The following is a 21,321-nucleotide window of genomic DNA, read 5'->3' as shown; positions in this document are numbered from 1 at the left end:
CGTCATCAAATACCTGCATATACGTCAAAGGCAAATGCAAAAGGCTTTATGGACGGACCGGACGTGGGACATGAGCGAAGGACAGGTTTCAAGGATAATGCTGAACAGCCGACAGGATGGTGTGACCATCACCCCTGGCGTCCATGGAGACTGATCGGCCATCTGTCATGGAGTCAGACCGGCCCCGGTAAAGACTTTGAGGATGCAGTTGTGCCAGCTGCAGTCACACAGGCATATCGGCTGAAGATACAAACTGGACACCCCTGGCCAACAGAAGCTTCTTAAAATCACAGACTCAGGGAGATCGCCTTCAGAGGGCGTGGAGGGGGACAGGGCGCTTAAAGGTCTGGGAGACAGAGGAGAAGCCAGAAAGATACAAGGAAAAGGTGCAGTGCTTGGTGTCAGGAGCCAGGGGAGAGTGTGTCAAGGAGGCGAGACGGTCAGCGAGGAGGTCCCACGCTGCCGAGTCCCATCCCAGCAGGACTGAGCGCTCATCCTTCGAGTTACACACAGAGGTGAGCCAGGGGAAAAGCAGCTTCCGTAAAGATGAGGGGCAGAATCCTGAATGGGGAGGACGAGGCAAAAATAGAGGCTGGGAGTAGGAGCAGTTCCTTGAGGAATTCATCTGTGTGTGTGTGCACGTGTGTGTGTGTAGAAATGGGGGGCTGGGAGCAGAAAGTGGGGTCTAAAGGTTTCCCTAAGAAGAGGAGTTAACACGAGTTTGCACGCTGGCAGAACTGATCCACGGGAGGTAAAGGCTGCTGGAGGGGAGAGAAAGGGCCCACTGAGAGCGCCCGGACGCGGTCATGACCCTGACTCGTGAGTGGGGGGCCACATGAACAAAGAGTCCGTCCAAGGCGACAAGAGAGCGGAAGGACTGGGGCAGAGGCGGTGGGGCTTCAGGGGCGGTGGGGCTGCCGGGGCGCAGGCCGCAGGTGGAAACGCTCTCCTGGTGCCTCCGGCTTTCTCTGTGAATTGAGAAGCAAGGCGTCTGCTCAAAGCCCCTCGGAGGCGGAGGTGGAGGCTGGAAGGAGCTTCAGCGAGAAGGGCCTTCGGGGGAGGCGGGAGGGTGAGCCGACACAGGAACTTACCTGGAGGCCCCGCTTGGGCCTGGGGACCCCAAAGAGGGGTCCACTGCCAGCGTGACGGTGGGTCCGCTCCAGAGACGTCCCGCCACATGGAGGCAGGTCCAGGCGAGGACAGGAGGACCTGCTCAGCGGTTCCCCAGGGGAGTAGGGCCCGCAAGTGAGGGGCAGGGGTGGAGGGGGAGGGATGCGGAGCGAAGCGGGGTAAGGGGGTGGGGAAGGCATTGGAAAAGGAGGCAGGTTCACCTCCTGTCCTGCTGGTGGGAATGTAAGTTGGTGCAGCCACTATGGAGAACAGAATGGAGGTTCCTTAAAAAGCTAAAAAGAGAGTTGCCATAGAATCCAGCAGTCTCACTCCTGGGCATATATCCAGACAGAACTGTAATTCAAAAAGATACATGCACTCCTGTGTCACAGCTGCATTGTTCACAATAGCCAAGATGTGGAAACAGCCTAATGTCCAGCAAGAGATGAATGGATAAACATTCTGGATAAATGAAAATATATATTCGTTCATCATTCATTTCTTCGGTCGCTAAGTTATGTTTGACTCTTGTGACTCCATGGACTGTATGTAGCCCGCCAGGCTCCTCTGTCCATAGAATTTTCCAAGCAAGAATACCAGACTGGGTTGCCATTCCCTTCTCCAGGGGATCTTCCTGACTCAGGGATCAAACCTGCGTCTCCTGCTTTGGCAGGAGGATTCTTTACCACTGAGCCATCAGGTAAAGAATGATGGCTTTACCTGATACACATACATACACACATACACAAATAGAATACTACTCAGCCATAAATAAGAAGGAAACAATGCCATTTTCAGCAACACAGATGGATCTAGATTATCATACAAAGTGAAGTAAGTCAGAAAGAGAAAGACGAATGCCATATGTACGATAGCACTCATATCGGCAACCTAAAATGTGATACCTGGGCTTCCCTGATGGTCCAGTGGTTAAGAATATGTCTTGAAATGCAGGGGACACTGGTTTGACCCCTACTCCGGGAAGATCTCACATGCTGTGGGGCAACAAAACCCATGCACTACTGAAGCTCGCGCTGCCCAAGCCCATACTCTGCAACAGAAGAAGCCACCGCAGTGAAAGCCTGTGCTGCAGCTAGAGGGTAGGCCCCACATGCCGCAACTAGAAAAAGCCGGCACTCACCCTGTGTTGCTCAGTCACTCAGCCATGTTTGACTCTTTGCAACCCCGTGGACTGCAGCATGCCAGGCTTCCCTGACCTTCACTATCTCCCAGAGTTTGCTCAAACTCATGCCCATTGAATTGGTGATGCCACCTAACCATCTCATCCTCAACTGCCCCCTTCTCCTGCCCTCAATCTTTCCCAGTCTCAGGGTCTTTTCCAATGAGTCGGCTCTTTGTATCAAGAGGCCAGAGTGTTGGAGCTTCAACTTTAGCATCAGTCTTTCCAGTGAATATTCAAGGTTGATTTCCTTTAGGATTGACTAGTTTGATCCCCTTGCTGTCACAAGGGACTCTCCAGAGTCTTCTCCAACACCACAATTTGAAAGCATCAGTTTTTTGGTGCTTAGCCTTCTTTAGGCTCCAACTCCCACATCTGTACATGACTATGGGAAAAACCACAGCTTTGACTATACAGACCTTTGTCAGCAAAGTGATGTCTCTGCTTTATAATATGCTGTCTAGGTTTGTCATAGTTTTTCTTCCAAGGAGCAAGTGTCTTGGAATTTCATGGCTACACTCACTGTCCACAGTGATTCTGGAGCCTAAGAAAATAAAGTCTGCCACTGTTTCCATTTTTTTTCCTGTCTATTTACCGTGAAGTGATTGGTTCAGATGCCATGACCTAGTTTTTCGCATGTTGAGTTTTAAGGCAGTTTTTTTCACTCTCCTCTTTCTTCTTCATCAAGAGGCTCTTTCGTTCCTCTTTGCTTTCTGTCATTAGGGTGGTATCATCTGCATATCTGAGGTTATTGATATTTCTCCTGGCAATCTTGATTATGGCTTGTGCTTCAGCCAGCTCAACATTTCACATGATGTGCTATGCGTAGAAGTTAAATAAGCAGGGTGACAATATACAGCCGTGACGTACTCCTTTCCCAATTTTGAACCAGTCCATTGTTCCATGTCCAGTTCCAACTGTTGCTTCTTGACCTGCATACAGTTTTCTCAGGAGGCAGGTGAGGTGGTCTGGTATTCCCATCTCTTCTAAGAACTTTCCACAGTTTGTTGTGATCCACAGAGTCAAAAGCTTTAGTGTAATCAATGAAGCAGAAGTAGATGTTTTTCTGGAATTCCCTTGATTTTTGTATGACCCAGCAGATGTTAGCAATTTGATCTCTGGTTCCTCTGCCTTTTCTAAATCTAGCTTTAACATCTGGAAGTTCTCGGTTCACGTACTGTTGAAGCCTAGCCTGAAGGATTTTGAGCATTACCTTGCTAGCATGTGAAATGAGCTTAATTGTGCAGTAGTTTGAACATTCTTTTGCATTGCCTTTCTATGAGATAGGAATGAAAACTGACCTTTTCCAGTTCTGTGGCCACTGCTAAGTTTTCCAAATTTGCTGACATATTGAGTGCAGCACTTTTAACAGCATCATCTTTTATTATTTTAAATAACTCAGCTGGAATTCCATCCCCTCCACTAGCTTTGTTTGTAGTGATGCTTTCTAAGATCTTTTTTGTATAGTTCTATGTATTTATTCTTGCCACTTCTTCTTAATATCTTCTGCTTCTGTTAGGTCCGTACCGTTTCTGTCCTTTATTGTGCCCATCTTTGCATGAAATGTTCCCTTGGTATCTCCAATTTTCTTGAAGAGATTTCTAGTCTTTCCCATTCTATTGTTTTCCTCATTTCTTTGCATTGTTCAGTTAAGAAGGTCTTCTTATCTCTCCTTGCTGTTCTCTGGAACTCTACATTCAATTGGATATGTCTTTCCCTTTCTCCCATGCTTTTTGCTTCTCTTCTTTCCTCAGCTATTTGTAAGGCCTCCTCAGATAACCACTTTATCTTCTTGCATTTCTTTTTTGGGGGATGGTTTTGGTCACTGCCTCCTATACAATGTTATGAACCTCTGTCCATAGTTCTTCAGGCACTCTACCAGATCTAATCCCTTAAATCTATTTGTCACTTCCACTGTATAATCATAAGGATTCGATTTAGGTCATACCTGAATAGTCTAGTAGTTTTCCCTATTTTCTTCAATTTAAGCCTGAATTTTGCAATAAGGAGTCCATGATCTGAGCCACAGGCAGCTCCATGTCTTTGCTGACTGTATTAAGGTTTTCCATCTTTGGCTGCAAAGAATATAATCAATCTGATTTCAGTATTGACCATCTGGTGATGTCTGTGGGTGGAGTTGTCTCTTGTGTTCTTGGAAGAGGATGTTTGCTATGACCAGTGTGTTCTCTTGGCAAAACTCTGTCAGCCTTTGCCCTGATTCATTTTGTACTCCAAGGCCAAACTTGCCTGTTACTCCAGGTATCTCTTGACTTCCTACTTTTACATTCCAGTCCCCTATGATGAAAAGGACATCTTTTTTTGGTGTTAGTTCTAGAAGAAGTTGTAGGTCTTCATAGAATTGTACAGCTTCAGCTTCTTCAGCATTAGTGGTTGGGGCATAGACTTGGATTAGTGTGATGTTGAATGGTTTGCCTTGGAAACAAACTGAGATCATTTTGGCATTTTTTAGATTGCTCCCAAGTACTGCATTTTGGACTCTTGTTGACCATGAGGGCTAGTCCATTTCTTCTAAGGGATTCTTGCCCACAGTAGTAGATATAATGGTCATCTGAATTACATTCGCCTATTCCCATCCATTTTAGTTCACTGATTCCTAAAATGTTGATGTTCACTCTTGCTATCTCCTGCTTGAACACATCCAATTTACCTTGATTCATGGACCTAACATTCCAGCTGGATCATGGAAAAAGCAAGAGACTTCCAGAAAAACATCTATTTCTGCTTTATTGATTATGCCAAAGCCTTTGACTGTGTGGATCACAATAAACTGTGGAAAATTCTTCAAGAGATGGGAATACCAGACCACCTGACCTGCCTCTTGAGAAATCTGTATGCAGGTCAGGAAGCAACAGTTAGAACTGGACATGGAACAACAGACTGGTTCCAAATAGGAAAAGGAGTTCGTCAAGGCTGTATATTGTCACCCTGCTTATTTAACTTATATGCAGAGTACATCATGAGAAACGCTGGGCTGGAAGAAGCACAAGCTGGAATCAAGATTGCTGGGAGAAATATCAATCACCTCAGATATGCAGATGACACCACCCTTATGGCAGAAAGTGAAGAGGAACTAAAAAGCCTCTTGATGAAAGTGAAAGTGGAGTGTGAAAAAGTTGGCTTAAAGCTCAACATTCAGAAAACAAAGATCATGGCATCCAGTCCCATCACTTCATGGGAAATAGATGGGGAAACAGTGTCAGACTTTATTTTTCTGGGCTCCAAAATTACTGCAGATGGTGACTGCAGCCATGAAATTAAAAGACACTTACTCCTTGGAAGGAAAGTTATGACCAACCTAGACAGCATATTCAAAAGCAGAGACATTACTTTGTCAACAAAGGTCCGTCTAGTCAAGGCTATGGTTTTTCCTGTGGTCATGTATGGATGTGAGAGTTGGACTGTGAAGAAGGCTGAGCACCGAAGAATTGATGCTTTTGAACTGTGGTGTTGGAGAAGACTCTTGAGAGTCCCTTGGACTGCAAGGAGATCCAACCAGTCCATTCTGAAGGAGATCAGCCCTGGGATTTCTTTGGCAGGAATGATGCTAAAGCTGAAACTCCAGTACTTTGGCCACCTCATGCAAAGAGTTGACTCATTAGAAAAGACTCTGATGCTGGGAGGGATTGGGAGCAAGAGGAGAAGGGGACAACAGAGGATGAGATGGCTGGATGGCATCACTGACTCGATGGACGTGAGTCTGAGTGAACTCCGGGAGTTGGTGATGGACAGGGAGGCCTGGCGTGCTTCGATTCATGGGGTCACAAAGAGTCGGACATGACTGAGCAACTGAACTGAACTGAACTGAACATTCCAGGTTCCTATGCGGTACTGTTTTTTACAGCATCGGGCTTTACTTTCACTACCTGATACACCTACAGCTGAGCATCGTTTCTGCTCTGGCCCAGCCTCTCCACTCTTTCTCTGCTCTTCCCCAGTAGCATATTGGACACCTACTGACCTGGGGGGCTCATTTTCCGGGGTCATATCTTTTTGCCTTTTCGTATTGTTCATGGGGTTCTCGAGGCAAGAATACTGGAGTGGTTTGCTATTTCTTTCACCCAGTGTAGCCAAAAATAAACAAAATTTTTAAAATTTTTAAAATAAAATATGACACAAATGAAGTAATCTACAAAACAGACTTCAGACACAGAGAACAGACTTACGGTTGCCAAGAGGGAGACAGGATGGGAGAGGGGTGGATTCGGGATTCACAGATGCAAACTATTATACAGAGAATCAACAACAAGTTTCTACTATATATCACAGAGGGAGCTATATTTGATATCCTATGATAAACTATAATGGAAAAAATATATATATGTGAAAAAAAATTTTTAAAGGGGTGGCAGGTTCATGGGATCACAGTCTCACTGGGGTCAAAGTGGGTGAAATTGGAGAACTGAGGGATGAGCTGGAAAGACGAAGGTGGCAGATGAAAAGGGCAACATCTGACATAGATGGAGCGCCTGGGCTGACAGAAAAGAAGGTAAAACCAGCAAGGAAACAGGCAATCTCAAGGGGGGACAGAGGGCAACATGGTTCTGTGGTGCATGTGGATAAAGGGTCAACAGAGCCTGCAAGAGAATCTGACCCCAGGTTAGCCTCCCAGTCCCGTAAACTGATAAACACCGTCCATGTTACCAGACTACAGTAAGGCAAAAACAGACCATCTGGCAGCAAACCTCGGACTAGCAGGAATCACAGCTGACAGGAACAGTGATGGGGGCCCAGGAAGACTCCGTGAACGGGGCAAGGAGCCTGGAAGCTGAGCCACCAACAGTGCATTCTGGGGTGACTGGGAGCAGGGGTGAGGCTTCTCAGCAAGACACCCTGTCGTCCACGCCCTTCCCGCACCTCCCCGCCCCCCACCCAGCATCCATGCCGTTGACAGGGCTGCTGTGACAATGACTCCACAGAGGAACACTCCATGTGGCCCCGCCAGGAGCCCTGGTTCCTGTCCTGGGTACAGAGCGGGGTGTTGACAGTTTGGATGCTTAGATGAACCTAGAAAGACCTCCTGGTGAGCGCTGGACATGAGATTCCTAGCTGACTGCTTTTACAGTGGAGGGAAGAAGTACAGCCTGGGTGTGGCAAGGAGGAGCCTGGGGGACCACCATCCCACCCCTGGGTCCAGGGGGCCAAGGGCAGTGGAAGGGCAAGGGCTCCCGAGCAGGGGACGGCGCTTGCCCCAGCAGAGCGAAGCCGGTCCAAGATGCTGGTTCCCAGGACAGGGCTCTGTCGTCAGACGTTCCAGGGCCGGGGCAGGGCTCCTGGGAGCCACAGAGCTCAGCAATGCGGCCAGAATCTGCTCTGCTCCTTAAAACCCAGGCCAAGCAGGCTGTGCTCCTGGTCAGCAGGCGAGCTGTCTGGACCAGTCATCAACCCAAGCACACGTGCTTCTTTCTTTCACAATATTTTCCACAATCACACGCCTTAAGGAAATTCCAGCAAGGTCCAGCCCACGGGTCAGAAAAATAAGTAGGTCAATTTAACCATGCAGACGGCCCAAGACTGAGGCACCCCTTGTGGCTGTGTCCCTGGGCCAGATATTATATCAGCTTCTTCTATTTCATGGTCTCCAGAGGACAGAATCACTCAGATTCAGGTCACTGTCTTCTTCATGTGCTAATTCTGAGCTCAGCTCAGACTGGCTTGTGGCCGTTCCTTCCAGAGTTATCAGTTGGGAGCTGAAGCAGTGCTCCAGAAAGACAATGGCCTTCCTCGGGCCGGCCGGGCGGTGGGGGGGCGGGTGGAGGCTGCTGGGGGGGTGGGGGCGGTTGCTAAGCAAAGTGGAAATCAAAACATCAGTCTGAAACAGAAGCTTGAGAACCAAGACAAACCCAACCAGGCAGACACGTCAGCCCGGCTAGGACACTTTCCTGTGCTATCCCCAACCTTTCTCTCCAAAAAGTCCAAGCCACACGAAAAGGTCAGCGGAGAGTGGTTTGGCAGGGGACACTAAAAAAGAAAAAAAACGCTACCTAAGCAGATGCACTGCCTCCCTGCAAGAATGTGTTCGCGTGTACCACCAGCCAGAGGGAAAAAGAGGACAACGGGTCGTCTCCTGCAGCCACAGCTGGACAAACGCCCCTCCTTGCAGCAGAGTCAGCAGAGGCTGGCGTGACCAGACGGGGGAAGGGAGGCTTGTCCTCCTTGGACAAGAGGGCTTGAGCGCTGGGCTGGACACTGGGCCTTGAGAGTCTTCTTTTTGCCCCTGAAAAGAAGGAATCTGGGCCTTTTACAAAAGTACTGACAGAAGGCTGACTATGCTTCTGACGGAGCCAGGCGATAGGGCTGAAGTCCTGCTCAGCAGTCCTTACACCTCCAGGAGAGGGCACCAAGGGCTGGGCCAGGCTGACTGCAGGACCATCCCACCCCACAGAGCACAAGAAGGAGTGTAAATCACCCCCTTTTCCACAGAGGTGTGCATGCTTCTCTTTGGACACAGGAGAGAGGTAGACCCTTCAGGCCAAGTTCACGGCCTGCCCACAGATGTCCACCCCCTCCCCCAGGGATTCCGCCCAGAGCAAGTCCTGATGCGTCACTTCTGCCTACAACAAACCCTTCCGTTTGCTTCCCGTAACTAACATGTCAGCTCCACCCCCCGGCTCTGGCGCTGGAGGCTCCACTCCCAGCTACTTTTCCAGTTTCTTCTCTAACTGACCAGCCAGGCCAGTTCCGGAGTATTTCCCCCTCTCAACATCACCGTCATCGTTACTCAGAAAGAAGTACTGCCTTACTCCACCTGAATGCCTCTCCCAGCCCTGCCAAACCCTGCCTGCGGGTCTCCTCCCGCACAGAGAAGCCCTGTTCCCATGCATGCATACACACCTACCTTTAGAAGCCATATTGTTGTTTAGTGGCTAAGTAGAATCCACAGACTGGAGCCCGCCAGGCTCCTCTGTCCATGGGATTCTCCAGGCAAGAATACTGGAGTGGGTTGCCATTTCCTCCTCCAGGGGCTCTTCCCAACCCAGGGGATCGAACCCAAGTCTCCTGCACTGGAGATCCATATATATTGTCTAACACAACATGGGGCTTCCCAAGTGGCACTAGCGATAAAGAACCCACCTGCCAATGCAGGAGATGCGGGTTTGATCCCTGGGTCAGGAAGATGCCCTGGAAGAGGAAATGGCACCTCACTGCAGTATTCTTGCCTGGAAAATGCCATGGACAGAGAGGCCTGGTGGGCTACAGTCCATGGGGCCACAAAGAATTGGACACAACTGAGCGACTGAGCACAATACAACATGAGGTGCAGGAAGGGAGTCAGAGAGAAGGGGAAAGAAAATACCTTTTTGCATGTTGACCCCATCACTCAACAAGGATGCTAGATGTCTGCTGTGCAAAGGCTGGCCCAGGCACTGGGGGAGCAGCGGTGAGGCAGGAACAGAACCAGGAGGAGAAGCATCTTTCAGGAAGGAGGTGTGATCCCTGGGTGGAGCTACTGGACGGAGGACAGACCTGCAGGGGATCCAGCCGGCAAGCTGGCAATCTCCGGGGACTCCGAGGAAAGGCTTCAGAGGAGTGGCACGCCCCTAAGCCTGACTAGGAGAACAGGAGGAGAGAGCAGAGACGGCACACGAGGACAGACCCTTCACAGGAGGATGGGGTGGAGCAAGGAGGTGGGGGTGCTGTGGAGACAGAGTGTTTCTAAACATGAGGTTGCTGGGGAAATATCAACAACCTCGGGTATGCAGATGATACCACTCGAATCACAGAAAGCGAAGAGGGACTAAAGAGCCTCAAGATGAAGGTGAAAGAGCAGAGTGAAAAAGCTGGCTTAAAACTCCACATTCAAAAAACTAAGATCATGGCATGCAGTCCCACCACTTCATGGCAAATAGATGGGGAAACAATGGAAATAGTGACAGATTTTATTTACTTGGGCTCCAAAATCACTGCAGATGGTGACTGCAGCCATGAAATTAAAAGACACTTGCTCCTTGGAAGAAAAGCTATGACCAACCTAGACAGCGTATTAAAAAGCAGAAACCTCACTTTGCCAACAAAGGTCTGGATAGTCGAAGCTATGGTTTTTCCCATAGTCATGTATGGATGTGAGAGGTGGACCATAAAGAAGGCCAAGCATCGAAGAATTGATGCTTTGGAACTGTGGTGTTGGAGAAGACTCTTGAGAGTCCCTTGGACTGCAAGGAGATCCAACCAGTCAATCCTAAAGGAAATCAGTCCTAAATGTTCATTGGAAGGACCGATGCTGAAGCTGAAGCTCCAATGCTTTGGCCACCTGATGCGAAGAGCCGACTCATTGGAAAAGACCCAGATGCTGGAAAGATTGAAGGCAGGAGGAGAAGAGGCAGACAGAGGATGAGATGGTTGGATGGCATCACCGACTCAATGGACGTGAGTTTGAGCAAACTCTGGGAGATGGTGAAGGACAGGGAAGCCTGGCGTGCTACCATGGGGTCCCAAAGAGTTGGACAAGACTTGGCAACTGAACAAAACATGAGATACATCACCTGTTGGTGTAACAGTGGAAATCACCCAGCTAGGAAGGAAGGGGAAACTGGGGATGGAGTCTTCACAGGTGAGAGGCGACAGGACCGGTGAGAAGAAAGGGGTGCAGGAGCTGGGAGGGCAACGCACCCATACAGGGGAGGCGGTGCCAGCTGCACGGGGCAGGCAGAGGACACGCCAGAGCTTGTCAAAGTTCTCTTTTTAACGATTTTATTCTCTTGGTGACACAGGGAGTGAAATCATGAGCTGAGAGGGCCAAGGTGTTGAAGGCTTGAGAAGATGAGAAATGGTCACCTGGGGGAGCGGGAGGGAAATCTGAGCAGGCAAATCCACCAGACTACCAAACAGCACCAGAAACAGTTAGGAAGTTGTAACAGACCAATCACGCACTCAGGGTTTTCTCCAGAAGTGTCCGGCAACATGAGAACGTGTGTGGATTCAGGGGAGAGGACTCGCTCGGGGCTGGGGACTTTGCCTGGCAAGAATGAGGAGACAGAACAGTTAGAAGAGTAGAGAGTGTGTTCAAGACGGGGACGATCGCCACGGTTGGATAAGGAGGGAAGACAGGATGGGAGGGCAGGGAAGGTGGGGGGAAGGCTCAGGGACCACAGACTCAAGGTCTGAGCAGAGGTCCTGAGAGGGCAGGAGGGCAGGAGGCAGCAGAGTGCGCGCCTGGTGCCAGACTCCCAGGGCGGTGTGGTGACCGGTGATGAGCAGGTCTGGGGTGTGAAGGCGATGGGAGCAAAGACTTGGCAGTGACGAAGGGCGGCAGACCGCATGGGCACGACCCCGCCTAGGATGGGGGCAGGAGAGGCGGCAGAATCCCAGCCTGCCGTGAATGCGAGTGTGGCCGGGAGGCAGGCAGTCTTCTTGGGAGGGTGAGGGACCCCGGGGGGAGCAGCAATGAGAAACACAGTGCCCATCCCACCCCCAGCAAGGCTGCCAGGTTTGGGGGCGGGGTACGAACAGATGAGGACAGGGCACAGTTCCAGGAGGCTGGTGTGTGAGTGGATCAAGCTCCCCGAGGTCGATTCCTCCTCTGTATTTTAATCCAGAATCCAGACAACAGCCCCACTGTTCATTTCCTAGGCTTCTTTGATTTTTACAATTTTTTGTTTGATCAGATTCATTAGGGATCTGACCACAGCAGTTTGTTCACCTGTGTTTGATGCTCACAGATTGTCACAGCTTTGCATCCACACTCTTTGGGGACCTCTGTGACAAACTTGGGAGCACACAGGTCCAGGGGAGATGATGGAAGTGCAGCTCGGAGCAGACACGTTAATATCACTTCTCTACTTAAATCCCACACACAGGTACTGTCTGGGGGCGTGGCTTGTGACAGGTTTGGCATCTTTCTCCATTTAAGTCTATTAGCATTGGAAGGCAAAGTCTTAACCACTGGACCACCAGGGAAGTCCCCTAAGTCTATTAGCTAAACACACCTGCCTAGTCACAGAGGCCCCACCCAAAATCGGGGGTGGGGTGGGGGGAAACAGTCACACATTTTTTGTTACAAAAGGGCAGAAGAAACCTCAAATGAACCTAGATAACACTGTTTCATTGACTGGAAATTGTCTCCTCCAGCCAAAGGCTTTCCTTACCTGGAATCAGCTCTAGTCTGGAAAAGAGAAGCCTGTGGCTGGCTCAGACCCTAACTTTAGAATCTGCACGTCTTCGCAGTAGGAATCACCCAAGGACACACCAAGGATGCTGGTCACCGTCAGGTGTCGGTGTGTGTTCTGAGAACTAAAGGTCAAAGGTGTCTGGGGCAGGCCGGGCTGGCTGGGCAGGAGGTTTTACTGCGGGGCCTGGACACCTTTCCAGCACTACCTCGTGCTGGGCGTCTCCCAGGCTGGGAGCACCCTGTCCAGAGGTCCCACCCCGGCCATCTGCCCAGGAAATCCTTTCCTGAGTGTTTCCCCTCTGGGGAAGCCTGACTTTACGGAATGCCTCTAAAGCCTGCCACCCAACCCCGCCTTCCAGGGGGGTCTGTTTTGCCCTCCCCAACTCTGGATTTTTCCGACGGTTGCCACGCCTTCCACCAGCCCCAACCTCTGGCCATGGCGGCCCCCTCCTACTTCCTGCCATTCCTGACCTGGCCACAGCACCTGAGCCCTGCCCTGATGGGCGGGAGCTCAGCTGAGCAGGCGTGTCCCTCGGAGACAAGTCGGATCTGGGCTTGTCTGGGAGCCCACAGGGCTGACCTGGAGAGCCGCTCATGAGACATGACAAGAATGACAATGTGGCTCCACTGCTCGGGCCATTTGGACTTTTTCTCAAGAACGTATGGCTGCAGCCACTATTTCTGTTGGATGACTGATCCTTCTTTGTGATCTACAGGCGGCTTTTACAGTGTACAAAGGCCATCAATCTCTCGTCCCTGCATATGTGGCAAAAGGCTGTACAGAGTTTATTCCAGTTTCCCGCTTGTCTTTTAACTATATTTATGGTATCTTTTGATATCCCAGAGCTTTAAATTTTTATGTAATCAAATCTCTCAGTCTGACACAGGAGGAGCCGGGGGTGCTAAAGTGAAAGTTGCTCAGTCGTGTCTGACTCTTTGTCACCCGGATTCTCCAGGCTAGAATACTGGAGTGGGGAGCCTTTCCCTTCTCCAGGGGATCTCCCAATCCAGGGATCGAACCCAGGTCTCCCGCACTGCAGGCGGATGCTTTACCAGCTGAGCTAGGTGCCTCCAATCCTGTTTCCAGACCTGCATGCTGGTTATATGGCAAGTTCATTTCATGAAAATTCATGAAGCTGTCCACTCAGAATTTGTTCATTTTTCTCTATATGTTATATGTCAATAAAAAACTTCTTAGGTTACTTTTCCTTTATGACTTTTGAGTCTTATGCTTTGCTTAGAAAGGCTTTTCGTACCATCACACTGTGAAAGTTTCTCCTATATTTTCTTCTAATGCTTTAAAAGTGAGATTTCTTTACAGTTAACACTTATGTACCTCTGGAATTTATATATGATTTAATGTAGGGCTCTAACTTAATTCATGTCCACATGGGCTTAACAAAACCTTTTTCAAACTCTCTAGCTCTGGTTCCCTGAAAGTCCTTAAAGGTAAAACATCCCCCATGTCACTAGATAACACAGCTTATGGCCAAAGTGAACTTCATGAATGACGAAGCCCTGATGGGGACACCAGGCTTGGGGCTTCCTTAAGTGTGACAACCCTTGTAACTAGGCATGCCCCTTTGTGAACCCAGGAACCCGTAACTATGGGGGTTTTATAAAGGATCCTAGCCTTTTTATAAAGAATCTGCCTGCAATGCAGGCAATGTGGGTTCAATCCCTGAGTGGGGAAGATTCCCTGGAGAAGGGGATGGCTACCCACTCCAGTATTCTTGCCTGGAGAATCCAATGGAAAGAGGAGCCTGGTGGGCTACAGTCCACAGGGTTGCAAAGAGTTGGGCACAACTGAGCAACTAACACTTTCACTACCTCCTACGGGCACAAGGCTTTAAGCTGGGGAGAAGCTAGTAAGCAGTGGACATCCGTGTGAACAGTCAACTGCAATGAACGGCTGCAAAGACCACTCACTCCCCGGAGGAGAGCCAGGCCTTCTCCTCTCAGACCAGAGGGCCAAGGAGGATCCGCTCTTAAATATTCGCTAACGGAGGAAGTGCCAGGTTGCACAAACACCATTTACTGAGTAGCCACCTTTCCCCAGCTGATTTAAACTGTCCTTAATAAGAAACTAAATTACTCTATTTACACGAGTCTGTTCCGAGCCCTCTCCTCTAGCCTATTGACTTGTGCCGTATCAGTGTTATGACTTTACAGTATCATCTACTATCTGGTAGATCAAGTCTGTCCTGATCTTTTTCAAAATCTCCTTGACTATTTTGGCCATTTCTTCATCATTCAGCAGTGCTTCTGAGTCTCTCCACACATCAGTGTTGAGAAGACAAGGCCCCTCTTATTAGTTTCCTGGGATTGCCAAACAAAGCACTGCAAGCTGGGGGATTGAAACAACCGCAGGCGATTAAACAAAATCCAGGAGCTGGCAGGGCCAGGCTCCCTCCGGAGGCTCTAGGGAGGGTCCTTCCTGCCTCTCCCTGCTTCTGGGAGCCCAGGGTGTCCCATGGCTGCTGGCAGCATCACTCTCGCCTCTGCCTCTGTCTTCGCCTGGCCAACTCCCCTCTGTGTGTCCGTGTCTCCACATGACATCCTCCCCTCGGTGTGCACCTGTCTATAAATCTCCTCTTCTTACAAGGACACCTGGTCCCACCGGATTAAGGGCCCGCCTACTCCAGGAAGACCTCATCTCAATCTGCACCTTAATTCTGGCGACAAGGACTTGACTCCCAAGTAAGGTGACATTCAATTGAACAATCTTTTTTGGGGGACACACAACGCAACCTCCAACATCCTGCTCCCAAGGAGCTGGCATTCTCAAGACCCAACGGACGGCACAAGCAAACACATAAGGTGATTTCGGCGACATGTGCTACAGGGACAAGAAAACAGGTGTTGGAATGGAGACAGCTGGGGCGTAGGGGCTGCAGGCTGGTCAGGCTGGGGTGGTCGGGGACGTCTCACTGAAGTCACTGAGTTGGGCTTGGATGAGGACAAGGCGGCCAGGCAGATGGCATGGTGTGAGCAGGCATAATGAGGAGGAACCACTCAGGGTCCCTCGAGAGGACTGAGCCCAGGATGCGGTGGGGGATGAGGCTGGAAAAAGAGCTGGGACACAGGACACAGGCTATGCAGGCTCGGCCAGGGTCGGTGTGGGGTGATGGGATGGCTGGGAGTGGCAGCCAGGAGGCCAGTTAGGAGGTGGCGTGTGGTCCAAGCAAGGGGAGGCAGTGGCTGGACCAGTACAGCTGCAGTTGAAACGGGGGACCGGGTGGATTCAGATCTATTTTGGAGGGAAAGTGGGTCTCGATGCCCCGGTGGACTGGATGGAATTGAAGGAGAGAGCAGGATCTGGAGGACTCACAGGTTCTGTCTGGAGTTATTATGCCCACACATGCGGGGTGGGTGCTGTGTGTGTGCTCAGTCATGCCCAACTCTTCGCAACCCCGAGGACCATAGCCCGCCAGGCTCCTCTGTTCATGGGTTTTCCCAGGCAAGAATACTGGAGCGGTTGCCATTTCCTCTTCAGGATATCTTCCCGACCCAGGGATCAAACCTGTGTCTCTTGCATCTCTGCCACTGGCAGGACTCTTTACCACTGGGAAGCCCAAGGTCGGGGTGGGGGGGCTGCCATTACTCAGAATGGGAAGATTAAGGTAAGCACAAGATTAAGTGGGGAGAGGGGGAGAGTCCCAGATATTTTAAAATCAGCCTGTAAGCTTTACATCAAACTCCTGTTGACTGGATTTTACTCATAGGTACTTGCATTTACAGATTTATTGAGAACAAAGTTTTTACAATGTTGATGTCCCTTTCCCAAGAATATGCTGTACTTTTTCACTTATTCAGTGAGTCCATAAAGTTTTATAGCTTTACATTTATGTTTATTCCCGAAACTGTTGTTACTGGGCATGGAACCTGTTTTTCCTATTGCACACTCTAACTGACTAATGATGGTATATGGGAAAACTTTAGGTTTTCATCTTGAGCTTGAAAAGCAGCCACCTTATTAATTCACTAAGTCTAACGAACTATCACATACCTATCACCTAGCTCGAACAGGCATCCACATTTTTCCAATCTTATTTCACCTGTTCTCCCATCCCCACCGTGCATGTACACACAAGTTCGTCTGGCCGTCCTCCCAGAGTGTTGGCAAGCAAGTGCCAGATATCATGTCAATGCACTCAGAGACACCAGGGTCTGGCTCCTGGATTTCATAAGTGGACAGTCTTAGCATCTGCAACCAAAGACCCTGAGAGCATTCAGGAGGGGAGAAGACAGAACCACTGATATCATGGCTCTCCTGCAAGACCCAGGAGAAAGGCAGGAACCAAACTGAAGTCACAGGCCCACCCTCTAAAGCTCATGAACTTTCTTTACAGGATCATTCCTCCAGTCTTCATTCTCTGTTTTCTCTTTTAAGACAAAATTCTAATAAGCTCTCAGTAGCCTAATTTTTCTAACAGCCAGTTGATCCAGAAACCAAAAGGGGGAGGGGGCTACTGAAGTCAGACACACACCCGGAAACCCCCAAAGTGTGGTGCCATCCATGTGCAATGGTACGTCATTATCATCTCTCACTTCATAGATAGGTCTGGTCCTTGTGTTGTAAAGGCAGGCTACAATGACCAGTTCTGTGGTTGGATTAAAATTTTATCACAACCACACAAGCTAAAAAGAGCCATGAGCTGTCCACATTCTCCAGGGTGGTCTCCAGGCCATACAGTGCCTTTTTGTGAATTAGAAAAAAAGCACCCATTATGGACAGATTCAGACCCACAGTCACAGCTTGGAAAGCAGGGAGGCTTTGGGGAAAACAGGAGTTCAGCCCTCCTCACCCACTCTTCCCACCCCCTCCTCTCACCCCAGAACCTGGCACAGAGTCCTGGACCTTGCCCTGTGGTTCCATCCCAGACTCCTGAGGTCTTTGCAGATGTCAATATTTTTAACACCCTAATGGAATCATACCCCTTCCCCTGTCAACAAACAAATAAAACTTAGAGAAATAACTGCAATAGTTTTGTTACTCCTCATTAAAATCAATTTATACCAGATGAACTCTCTCAGCCTTTACCCCAAACACCATGTGTCTGGAGAGAGAGGAAGTTCAGCTCAGTCGCTCAGTCGTGTCCGACTCTTTGCAACTCCATGAATCCCAGCACGCCAGGCCTCCCTGTCCATCACCAACTCCCGGAGTTCACCCAGACTCACGTCCATCGAGTCAGTGATACCATCCAGCCATCTCATCCTCTGGCGTCCCCTTCTCCTCCTGCCCCCAATCCCTCCCAGCATCAGAGTCTTTTCCAAAGAGTCAGCTCTTCGCATAAGGTGGCCAAAGTACTGGAGTTTCAGTTTCAGCATCATTCCCTCCAAAGAAATCCCAGGGCTGATCTCCTTCAGAATGGACTGGTTCGATCTCCTTGCAGTCTAAGGGACTCTCAAGAGTCTTCTCCAACACCACAGTTCAAAAACATCAATTCTTCAGCGCTCAGCCTTCTTCACAGTCCAACTCTCACATCCATACATGACCACAGGAAAAACCATAGCCTTGACTAGACGGACCTTTGTTGGCAAAGTAATGTCTCTGCTTTTGAATATGCTATCTAGGTTGGTCATAACTTTCCTTCCAAGGAGTAAGGGTCTTTTAATTTCATGGCTGCAGTCACCATCTGCAGTGATTTTGGAGCCCAAAAAAATAAAGTCTGACACTGTTTCCACTGTTTCCCCATCTATTTCCCATGAAGTGATGGGACCGGATGCCATGAGCTTCGTTTTCTGAATGTTGAGCTTTAAGCCAACTTTTTCACTCTCCTCTTTCACTTTCATCAAGAGGCTTTTTAGTTCCTCTTCACTTTCTGCCATAAGGGTAGTGTCATCTGCATATCTGAGGTGATTGATATTTCTCCCGGCAATCTTGATTCCAGCTTGTGCTTCATCCAGCCTAGCGTTTCTCATGATGTACTCTGCATATAAGTTAAATAAGCACGGTGACAATATACAGCCTTGAGGTACTCCTTTTCCTATTTGGAACCAGTCTGTTGTTCTATGTCCAGTTCTAACTGTTGCTTCCTGACCTGCATACAGGTTTCTCAAGAGGCAGGTCAGGTGGTCTGGTATTCCCATCTCTTGAAGAATTTTCCACAGTTTATTGTGATCCACACAGTCAAAGGCTTTGGCATAGTTAATAAAGCAGAAATAGATGTTTTTCTGGAACTCTCTTGCTTTTTCCATGATCCAGCAGATGTTGGCAATTTGATCTCTGGTTCCTCTGCCTTTTCTAAAACCAGCTTGGACATCTGGAAGTTCATGTTTCACATATTGCTGAAGCCTGGCTTGGAGAATTTTGAGCATTACTTTACTAGCGTGTGAGATGAGTGCAATTGTGTGGTAGTTTGAGCATTCTTTGGCATTGCCTTTCTTTGGGATTGGAATGAAAACTGACCTTTTCCAGTCCTGTGGCCACTGCTGAGTTTTCCCAATTTGCTGGCATATTAAGTGCAGCACTTTCACAGCATCATCTTTCAGGATTTGAAATAGCTCAACTGGAATTCCATCACTCCACTAGCTTTGTTCATAGTGATGCTTTCTAAGGCCCACTGGACTTCACATTCCAGGATGTCTGGCTCTAGGTCAGTAATCACACCATTGTGATTATCTGGGTCGTGAAGATCTTTTTTGTACAGTTCTTCCGTGTATTCTTGCCACCTCTTTTTAATATCTTCTGATTCTGTTAGGTCCATACCATTTCTGTCCTTTATCGAGCCCATCTTTGCATGAAATGTTCCCTTGGTATCTCTAATTTTCTTGAAGAGATCTCTAGTCTTTCCCATTCTGTTGTTTTCCTCTATTTCTTTGCATTGATCACTGAGGAAGGCTTTCCTATCTCTTCTTGCCATTCTTTGGAACTCTGCATTCAGATGCTTATATTTTTCCTTTTCTCCTTTGCTTTTCGCTTCTCTTCTTTTCACAGCTATTTGTAAGGCCTCCCCAGACAGCCATTTTGCTTTTCTGCATTTCTTTTCCATGGGGATGGTCTTGATCCCTGTCTCCTGTACAATGTCATGAACCTCATTCCATAGTTCATCAGGCACTCTATCAGATCTAGGCCCTTAAATCTATTTCTCACTTTCACTATATAATTATAAGGGATTTGATTTAGGTCATACCTGGATGGTCTAGTGATTTTTCCTACTTTCTTCAATTTAAGTCTGAATTTGGCAATAAGGAGTTCATGATCTAAGCCACAGTCAGCTCCTGGTCTTGTTTTTGTTGACTGTATAGGGCTTCTCCATCTTTGGCTGCAAAGAACATAATCAATCTGATTTCGGTGTTGACCATCTGGTGATGTCCATGTGTAGAGTCTTCTCTTGTGTTGTTGAAAGAGGGTGTTTGCTATGACCAGTGCATTTTCTTGGCAAAATTCTATTAGTCTTTGCCCTGCTTCATTCCGTATTCCAAGGCCAAATTTGCCTGTTACTCCAGGTGTTTCTTAAGCCCTTAAAAATGGGAAGTATAAGATTCTGTTGGTCCACTCCACAGACATACGACTTCAACATGGAATTCTATTCTTGCAGCTCTACTGCTGGCCCTCTTATGTTACCCACACGGATGTGATCTGGCTGCAGCTCTTTCCCCTGGTCCACCAGCACATCCCCTCCCGGTCCACAGGCCTCTCCCCTCCCAGTCCACAGGCTCCTCCTCCCTGGGCCACAGGCCCCTCCCCTCCCGGTCCACAGGCTCCTCCTCCCTGGGCCACAGGCCCCTCCCCTCCCGGTCCACAGGCTCCTCCTCCCTGGTCCACAGGCTCCTCCCCTCCCAGTCCACAGACTCCTCCTCCCTGGGCCACAGGCCCCTCCCCTCCCGGTCCACAGGCTCCTCCCCTCCCAGTCCACAGGCTCCTCCTCCCTGGGCCACAGGCCCCTCCCCTCCCAGTCCACAGGCTCCTCCTCCCTGGTCCATAGGCTCCTCCCCTCCTGGCCCACAGGCTCCTCCTCCCTGATCCACAGACTCCTCCCCTCCTGGTCCACAGGCTCGTCTTCCCTGGCCCAGAGGCTCCTTTCCTAGTGCTGCTGCTGCTGCTAAGTCACTTTAGTCGTGTCTGACTCTGTGCGACCCCATGGACAGCAGCCCACCAGGCTCCTCTGTCCCTGGGATTCTCCAGGCAAGAACACTGGAGTGGGCTGCCATTTCCTTCTCCAATGCATGCATACATGCTAAGTCACTTCAGTCGTGTCCGCCTCTGGGCGACCCTATGGACAGCAGCCCACCAGGCTCCTCTGTCCCTGGGATTCTCCAGGCAAGAACACTGGAGTGGGCTGCCATTTCCTTCTCCAATGCATGCATACATGCTAAGTCACTTCAGTCGTGTCCGCCTCTGGGCGACCCTATGGACAGCAGCCCGCCAGGCTCCTCTGTCCACAGGATTCTCCAGGCAAGAACACTGGAGTGGGTGCCGTCTCCTTCTCCACTTCTAGTGGTCCCAGTGAAAAGAGAAGCAGGTACCACGAGGCCCTTGGACACTGTTATAGGGCCTGGCTCCCTGGTGGCTCAAACAGTAAAGAATCCACCTGCAATGCAGGAGACCTGGGTTGGATCCCTGAGTTGGGACGATCCCCTGGAGGAGGGCATGGCAACCCACTCCAGTATTCTTTCCCAGAGAATCCCATGGGCAGAGGAGCCTGGCGGGCTACAGTCCATGGGGTGGCAAAGAGACACGACTGAGCAACTAAGCACAGGCCTGGGTGGGCAGCAAGTTATTTCCAGCCCTCATTTTTCAACATTCCTTTCTCTATTCACACTATGTAAATAGAAGCAAACAAGTCCTTGCTGGAACAGGCCACGAGGCGAGTGTCACTGTCCTGTCCACCGGGCCAGGGACAGCGCTGCTGCCCCCGGCGCTCTCCCCACCCCCACCCTCTCTGCCAGCAGGGGCCAG

The 21,321-nt window shown here is 49.6% G+C and overlaps 1 protein-coding gene across 4 annotated transcripts in view; it reads right to left on the bottom strand.

Annotated features, from left to right (window-relative positions):
- Nucleotides 1-21,321, bottom strand: part of SYNJ2 (synaptojanin 2) — a 108,647-nt gene that overhangs the window by 73,953 nt on the left and 13,373 nt on the right. The window contains exon 1 of one of the 4 annotated variants that reach the window (XM_010808720.4): nt 9,606-17,231. The exons of the other annotated variants lie outside the window; for them this stretch is intronic. Coding sequence (XP_010807022.1) covers nt 9,606-9,615 — 10 coding nt within the window. The 5' untranslated portion in view covers nt 9,616-17,231. Of the gene's footprint in view, nt 1-9,605; nt 17,232-21,321 lie in introns of those variants that run through there. 4 annotated transcript variants of the gene reach the window in all.

The sequence above is a fragment of the Bos taurus genome, chromosome 9 (assembly GCF_002263795.3).
Source record: "Bos taurus isolate L1 Dominette 01449 registration number 42190680 breed Hereford chromosome 9, ARS-UCD2.0, whole genome shotgun sequence".
NCBI lineage: Eukaryota > Metazoa > Chordata > Mammalia > Artiodactyla > Bovidae > Bos > Bos taurus.
Note: the sequence above shows the minus strand (reverse complement) of the source record. Positions and strands in the feature narration are given on the sequence as shown.